The following is an 8,214-nucleotide window of genomic DNA, read 5'->3' on the forward strand; positions in this document are numbered from 1 at the left end:
CCCAAAAAAAATTCAATAATATAAAAATACAAGAGAAAAAAATATAATATTAAAAAGTATTAAAAAAGATAAAGGTTGATAATTTAGAGGGTAAAATGGATATTTGATCATTAAAAGTTCGAGAAATCTAGCCGAGTGACTTTTTGAGTACTATAGAAAAAGTTAAGTGGCTTTTGTTACCCAAAAAAAAAGATTTTACTAAGTAATTTCGAATAGTTGAATGACCAATTGAATAATGGACTCTCTCATTTTACGTATCATTTTAGCTTTTAGAAAATCATGAGTCCAAGACATAATTATCTTATTCAATGTTACTCTTTTTATTAAAGAGGTTGAAAGTGATTAATAATACTTTCTTTCCAATTAATAGGAATGATAAAGTGAGAGGGAATAAGAAATAAATAAGGGTAATTTTGTAAATTTATTCTTATGCTTAATGTTTTCTTAATGGACAAGCTAAAACCTTAAACGATACTTAAAATGGGATGGAGGAAGTGTTGGATTTAACTTATATGTATTAGTTGTATAAAGAAAATTTTCACTATTAATGTATTTTCAAATATGTTGTAACACGTGACTGGGATAATTTTTCAAGTTAGTAATATCACTTTTTATGTACAATTATCTATATTTGTATTTTGGAGACGTGATAGTATAATAATTCTTTTACATGTAATCTCTTTTTATAGGTTCGTTCTATATTTGAAAATAATTTAATTTTTAAATTTTTATTTTTTTATTTTACTCGTAATAAGAATCTTTTATAACACATAAATGTTATAATCTCATAAAACTTTTACTTTTTAAATTTTTAAGACTAAAAGTTTTAAAAATATTTTTTTTTCTCGTATCAAATCAAATTACTTCATATAAATTATAATAGAGGGAGTAGGAGTTAGTAAAAGTCAAACCTTGCTCTATGTCAGGTTCGCCAATTCGCTTTTTCAGTGCTGATCTAATAGATACTCATCATTTGTGAGCTATGGAGGCTAAAAAAATTCAGTTTTCTGGTTTATTTTAAAGAGAAATGCAGACAAAACCTGAAACAAGTGCACTTTTCCCTAGTAATTTTTGTAAGTATTTAACCGTGGTTGGAATTTGGAGATTGTCTTTTTTGGGTCACAAGTAAAAACTCCAACACTTACTTGTGAAGATCATTGTTGTATTTCTGGTTGTTTGTTGCAAATAGAACTAGAAGCAACTGTATGAAGTTATGGTGGAGAAATGAGGTCCTTCAAAATCACAAGACAAGCAATTATCTAAGAGCAGACATTGTAGCAAAGGTATGAAGCTCAGAAAGTTGAGCTCAATTATTGATATAAACCTCACTTATAACATTTATTTCCATGTAATTTATCAATGTACATTGTCTTTCATGTTTTTCAATATGTGAAAAACCACAAGCTGAAGCAGTGCTCATTTCATCTTCCTTAATGGCGTAAGTATATGTTTTCTTTTCCGATATGTTCTTTACTTTAGCTCTGTAGATGGAATTGTAATAAAAGTTTTCAAGATTATATAATATATATATATTAAGGAGAATAACCACCCAAGGGTTGTGGCCTAGTAGTCAATGAATGCGATTTCTTTCCCTGTGTCTAATATACCTGGTGGTCAGAGTTATCAGATACATGTGTTGTTACTAGAAAGTAGCAGGTATCACATGAAATAGTCGAGCTGCACAAGCTGACCTGGAAACCGGAAACCGCTGGCATCTCAAATTTATAGGACAAAAGTGCATCTTCAAAAATTACTAAAGCCACAAGTAATATGAGGTGGCAGCAAAAAACCAGCATAATATGCTAAGCTCAACTGCTAAGTATCAGTCATCAATGGAAATGGCTAGGAGAAAGTAACAAGAGTTAAATGTTGAGGCATCATTGTTGGAAATTGAAAGCACTGCAGGTTACATTCAGAGGCCAGAAGTCAACTAGCTTGAAACTGAATTCCAGGACCAGCGCACTAAATTGGACACAGTAACATGAGCAACATGCTATCATTTGACGGTCAATTCAGTGCTTCAAGTTGCACTCTTTGAAATCATATTGAACATGCTTTAATATCAGCTTTACAATTTTCTGTTAAACATTGCTGCTAATGAAGCCTTGACCAGGTAGTTACCAACTACCAAGTCAAGATGGACCTGCTGAGAGTCTGAGACCATGAGGTTTCAAATTCCCCTCCCATCGAAGTACAGATTTAGGTCTATTTTTTGTGTTGGTGCTCTCCCTACTAGTATGTGCTTACAGCGTTAACTTACACCAGTTGTTGCATTGTACAACAACAAAAAAACCCAGCATAATCCCACAAGTGGGGTCTGGGGGGGTCTGGGGAGGGTAGTGCATATACAAACCTTACCCCTACCTTGAAGGTTGAGAGGTTGTTCCCTATATATCCTCAGCTCAAGGAAAGATGAAAAGAAAGCAATTGTTGCATTGAGATATTATAAGTATCTCTTTGTTAACCCCCACCCTCCCAAAAAAAAAGGGTTACTGAGGCGCTTTATAGCACTTGAACTACTGTATCAAAAGATTCTGGGAATGGTTACCTGGAGTATTGTTGAGTTTCATAGCTAGCTCAAATTGTTTCAATGGAGAGTTTTACCTTGAAACTTGTATATTCCATACCTGGCTTTACACTATATTACTGCTATATAAATCTATTCCCTGGCTAAGTATGTGTGTTCTTAATAATGAGGAGAGGATGCATGTTCTTACCTTCTAACAGAACCGCCTCGATTTCCCAGATGCTGTAATTTTCTCTGTGCTTTATAACGAGATAGAACATTTGTCATAGTTTGCTGCCATAAGTGTCTATGCTGGAGCCAATGAGCTGCTAAATTAAAAAATAATTAAGGCTTTATAGAGCAGTGGAGTTCAGCAATTAGAGCCTCAATCACACTTCTCTTTCCTCCTCTTTTACAGACTGAATGTAGCTCAATGTGAAAACAGCCACTCACAATAGAAAAGTTAAGCTATCTTTAATGCCATAAAGCAGATGGTTAAGAGGAATAAGTGTTTAAGAGAACTCCACCTAACAACTAATTTGACCTCATTAAACACAGAAGTACTAACCTAGAAAAAATGCTATTAATGAAGGTTTATCATTAAACACCACTAATCAACCTTTTTTCAGGGCCATTAATGTGTTGACCAACACACTTGCATCACTCACACAGTTTCAAAGAAGACAATATAAACAGAAAGGGTAAAAGAAAGAGGGGGGGGGGGGGGGTATGTCAAAGCATGACATCATTCATACACTATATTGAAGTCATTAAAAAGAATTGTAGTTAGTTGTACTTAATGATCAACATGTTCACCAAAGGAAACAGAGAGAAAAAAGGAGCAAAAGACACAGATCAAAGCAACAACCTCTACAAGAAAAGTATTATAAAGAGCCTGTGCACACATTACATATTGGGTAACCAAGCAAAAAGTGTGAGAAAACATCCTGCCACTATATTCCTACCTTCTCTTCTCCTATCTGTTTATCCAACCACAAACCTACCGGCAAAAGTTGGTTTTGTTACAATCCTCTCAACATGGTCTAAATCAGGTTGCCAATTCACAAAACCTGAAAAAAGTAGAGTTCAACTTTGAACAAATGGCGTGTCAGGTCCTCGGTCCTCCAACCATTCTAAACTTATCGTACCAAAAAATATGATAGTTGGTCGTTAAAATCGATGTATCAGAACTTTTCAAGAGTTGTAGCGGAAGATTGTTTGTAAAATGAGTAACTTTGTCAATTTGTTTTTGTGCAGTGCGCATCTGTACCGTGTTGAGTGCAATGGTTATAGCCCACACTGTGGAGAAACTCTCGGATTTCTTTGGCGCTGCTATTGCTGGCTTGTAACAAACGCTCATCTTCCTCATAGATTAGGTAAGGTGCTTCGCCTTTCTTCCTCGATAATAATTTTGACGCTCCCTTAAGTACATGATATTCCCAGCCTTGAACATCTATCTTTAGCAGCAGAACAGGCTCTTCTTGGACAACTTCGTCAAGAGGAATAGTTTTTACTTGAACTTCAATCTCTTCATTTGACTTAAAAGCCAACTTGGCACCCGTGGCTGAGACTGCACTATTGTCGAGCCTACCAACCAACTAAAAAACAAATACATGAAAAGCAAAACTTTCAGTAGGGTAGCTAACAAAATAACAAATAGCATAATAATTAATGCTGAACAATAGGCAGTCCCCTCTTGTTTCTTTTTCTTTTTCTTTTTCCTTTTTCCTTTTTAGATGTTAAAAGGTCAATAACAACTACAAAACCTAATAGTAGCATTGTTTTTTATTGTTTGGGTAGAAACTATAGAAGTTTAAACCCGAACCACCGTGTCATTAAGAGAGTATGTGCTACCAGCAATATAGCAATCTAGACTGGGTTACGATCTTGCCCAAGTTTTGAAGGTGCAATTCCATATAATGACGAAAAAGGAGTAGTTGCATGCTAATATAATTAAGATAGGTCTTCCAACAGAAGAGATGGATAAACGCAGTCATGGTCTATATAAGTTGGCTAGAGACAACAAAAATCTAATATCGAGCTCTGGTACCAGGGATATAACTGAAGAAGAGTCTGAATTTCTCAAGCAGAGGAAATACGAGGTTAAACATCATATAAAAGAGTGGTAGTACTCGTGAGCTCTAAGTTTCACTTTTCAATAGTACATCTTCAAATCATCATAATCCCAAAAAGGAAGACATTGAGAATCATCAACCAGCTCCCTAAATGAAAATCGAATGAGAGTGTCATTTAGTTCTCTCATATCTTTCTCGGCCATTTGGCTAAGATCAACTATCATTTAATTCTCTCATTCAAAATTGTGCATTCAGATTTTTATCTCGCATAGCTCCACATGATAAAAGAAATACAATCAGAGAATGACTATTCATGATTTCATAATCGAATCAATTCAGACCAGTCAATCGGTCAATGTAGATGGTAAAGCTCAGTTCTTTAACTCCATTATGTCCGAGGTACACAAATGCTATTTAGCAAAATTAGTTACATTATCAAATTTTACATCAATAATCAAGCTAGATACAATAACACTGCTAAAAGAAAAAACCAAAAACAAGAACAAGAACAAGAACAAGAACTATGCCTCAGTTCCAAACAAGTTGGGGTCAACGATATGATCCTCTTTCTTTATTTAAGCTCAACTCGCATCATCATCATTACCAAAATAAAAAATAAAATACAAGTGATATACGATTAATCCAATAATACATGACTTAGCTAATAATTAAGGAAACTATACAACAACAAACAATAACAACAACGACGCCCTGGGTAAACCAGAGTGCTCACCCGAAGGTCGTAGCGGCTGCGGGTTTCCCCTCTTACCATAAAACAACAACTACGCCTCAGTCTCAAATAAGTTGATCGGCTATATGAATCCTCACTTACCATGTTGCTCTATTTAAACTCATGTCAGACCAATATTTTATAAAACAATACAATTAACAAAATCCTAAATACTCATATAAACCAAATTAAATTATAAAAATACCTTGTGAAAGGTAATATTCCCGATATGATCTGAGGCAGCAGCTTCATAAACTTCAACTAACTCACCAACTCTATTAAAATAAACACCTTCACAAATCTTCTGCAAATTTTCAAAAACAGGTTCAAAGGCCAAAACTTTAAACCCCATAACAGCAGCAGCAAAACTAGCCATTCCTACATTAGCTCCAACATCAACAAAAATACCCTTTTTACCCTTCATCTTTTCCAATAATTCCTGTACAGTCCCAGATATATCAGGCTTCCTAAATGGTTTCCCTTTAAGTACCCTTTGAATATTCTTATGGGGTTTTTCTGGTAAATTCCCAAAATCTGAAAGTGAAAAAAGAAATGGGTATTTAACACCTTCAACTATACTAGCTATTACAGGGTAAGCTTGTGGTGAATTGTAACAATCAAAGGGTTTTATTAAAGGGTTATTAAAGATTGGATTTTTAAGGGATTTTACGGTTTTTTGTGGATTTTGGGGTTGTTGAGTTTGTGATGTGAGGTAAAGGAAAACGAGAAGGAGAAGTGAAGTAGAGATGAAGAGCAGGAGATTTTTGGGTGTGAAGATCTTGATTTGTTGGTTTCTTCTCCAAGAATTTGCCATTGATATTTTGTGAAGAAATTGTTGAAAAATTTTCAAAACAAGTTTTGAAGTGTAAAGATTGGATCTTGATGTGAAGTGTATTTTTTTGCTGGGAGTGAAATTGAACTTTGAACAATGTAGAACAAGAGGGGGTAAAATATATTTAATGTGACTACTTTTTAAATAATTGGACAAATGTTAAATATTTAGTTAAATGTAAATTTTAGAAATCTAAAGTATAATTATATGTTTAACAACTTTTATAGTATTTTAAAAAAAAAGAGCTAATACCATAATCTACTTCTAATCTCTTTTGTGATTAGGTTCCGGCTGCTAATTTTTCAAAAAATTTAATGTTATTGTTACTATATTGGCAATGGCATGTTTAGGACTTAGAACTAGAATTTTGAGTAAAAATGGCATGACATAACCATTTTTATGGATGATTATTGAAAATTAGTCGGTATTTGTATATTTATTTAAAGTAACCACTATTAAGGCGGAGATAAAAGCTAAGACAAAAATATCATAACTGAAATACGGAAAATTTCAGCATAATATGCTGGATTATAGAACGCATGTGCATAAACTTTCAACATATTATATTAGAACTCCAACACATTATTAATTATAACGCATTATGCTGAAACTAATAAGTAAAAAAAATATCAGATTTCAGCATATTATGTTGAAATATTTCTGAATTTTAAGGGTATTTTTGTTCAGATTTTATTTTTACATTAAAAATGGTTATATTTCAATTGCTTTTTAAACTATAACAAATTTTTACGCTATTTATATTAGAACTCTAACACATTATTAATTCTAACGCATTATGCTGAAACTAATAAATAAAATAAATATCAGATTTCAGCATATTATGTTAAAATATTTCTGAATTTTAAGGATATTTTTGTTCAGATTTTATTTTTACTTTAAAAATGGTTAGATTTCAATTGCTTTTTAAACTATAACAAATTTTCACGCTATTTCTAAAATTTTCACAAATTTTGAGAACTTGGATAAAAGTACACTGGACCAAGACTGACCTCTCTCAAGGCTATTTGGGCCGGTAGTCCAATTAATCCAGAAATTTTGAAAGGGATCTTTACACAAATGGCAGGTCATATTCATTATTTATTTTTTGAGTTATATACGTATATTACATATTTATTATATATAATTATACACATATATAGTATAGTATAATATATATATATATATATATATATATATATATATATATATATATATATATATATATATATATATATATTATTATCAATTATTTTTAATTTAAATGGTTGGACGAACGGATTAATTCTTCGTTTTAAAACTCGTCATGGATCAATCACGTGGAGACAAGACCAAAAAAGGAAAGTTATGAGTATTAAATTCTTTTTGTTTCGCTAGAGAGTATTAAAATATGACGAAATTAGAAAGGGGGTAAAAGGAGTTTAATAAAATAATATAGTAGTGGGTAAGCTTTTTAAGCCTTTGAAGCAACAATTGCTTGGCATATAAGTTCAAGCCATTCTAAAAACTAATACTATTATTCAAATAAAGTACTTTTAAATACTAATATAATAGTGGGAAAGCTTTCTACTTTTGTCATGAAAATGTATCCAAATGAAGTATTTATAATATTGAGTATTTATACTGCCGACCTCAATTAACTTGAGATTGAGACATAATTGTTATTGTCACCTTATCATGGAAAAGTAAACTAATAAAATCACTGGCATTAATTCTTAGAGATAGACCATTTTAGTCATCATTTTTCTTGTAATCCTTTATTTAAATCTCAAACTTTAGTTATGGTAGTTCACTTCCATATAATCGCCACATAATGCGAAAAATATCAAACTAAAATAGTAGAAATGGTGATGCATATTCTTTCAACTAATAAATATTCTTTCTCTCTTATGATAACATAAACAATAAATAAAGTGTCGGCTTTGCATGCTTGGATTGGCAAATTCTCCAACTGTTCTTCTTATGAATCAAACTTAATTTGTACTCCAAATCTGACATATATTCTTATCTTAAACTGTTCCAAATTTGTAAACCTGTGTTATGTTGCTTTCTTTTCAATCTTTTCCCACAATGG

General features: G+C 32.3%; 1 protein-coding gene across 1 annotated transcript; it reads right to left on the reverse strand.

The window, feature by feature from the left end:
• Positions 1 to 3,267: 3,267 nt before the first annotated feature.
• LOC104100683 (uncharacterized) lies at positions 3,268 to 6,252 on the reverse strand. Its single transcript, XM_009607965.4, has 2 exons — positions 5,517 to 6,252; positions 3,268 to 4,104 (listed from the first exon to the last, which is right to left on the reverse strand). Exons 1-2 carry the CDS (start codon positions 6,123 to 6,125, stop codon positions 3,745 to 3,747), a joined length of 969 nt encoding a protein of 322 aa, XP_009606260.1. The 5' UTR covers positions 6,126 to 6,252; the 3' UTR covers positions 3,268 to 3,744.
• Between the last annotated feature and the right edge of the window lie 1,962 nt (positions 6,253 to 8,214).

The sequence above is a fragment of the Nicotiana tomentosiformis genome, chromosome 6 (assembly GCF_000390325.3).
Source record: "Nicotiana tomentosiformis chromosome 6, ASM39032v3, whole genome shotgun sequence".
In the NCBI taxonomy this organism is placed as follows: Eukaryota; Viridiplantae; Streptophyta; class Magnoliopsida; order Solanales; family Solanaceae; genus Nicotiana; species Nicotiana tomentosiformis.

Excerpts from the sequence above, each read along its gene's own strand:
- LOC104100683 (XM_009607965.4), bottom strand. The coding sequence starts at position 6,125 with ATGGCAAATTCTTGGAGAAGAAACCAACAAATCAAGATCTTCACACCC. Across the intron at positions 4,105-5,516 it reads GGAATATTACCTTTCACAAG|TTGGTTGGTAGGCTCGACAA; the intron begins GTATTTTTATAA and ends TTTGTTTTTTAG.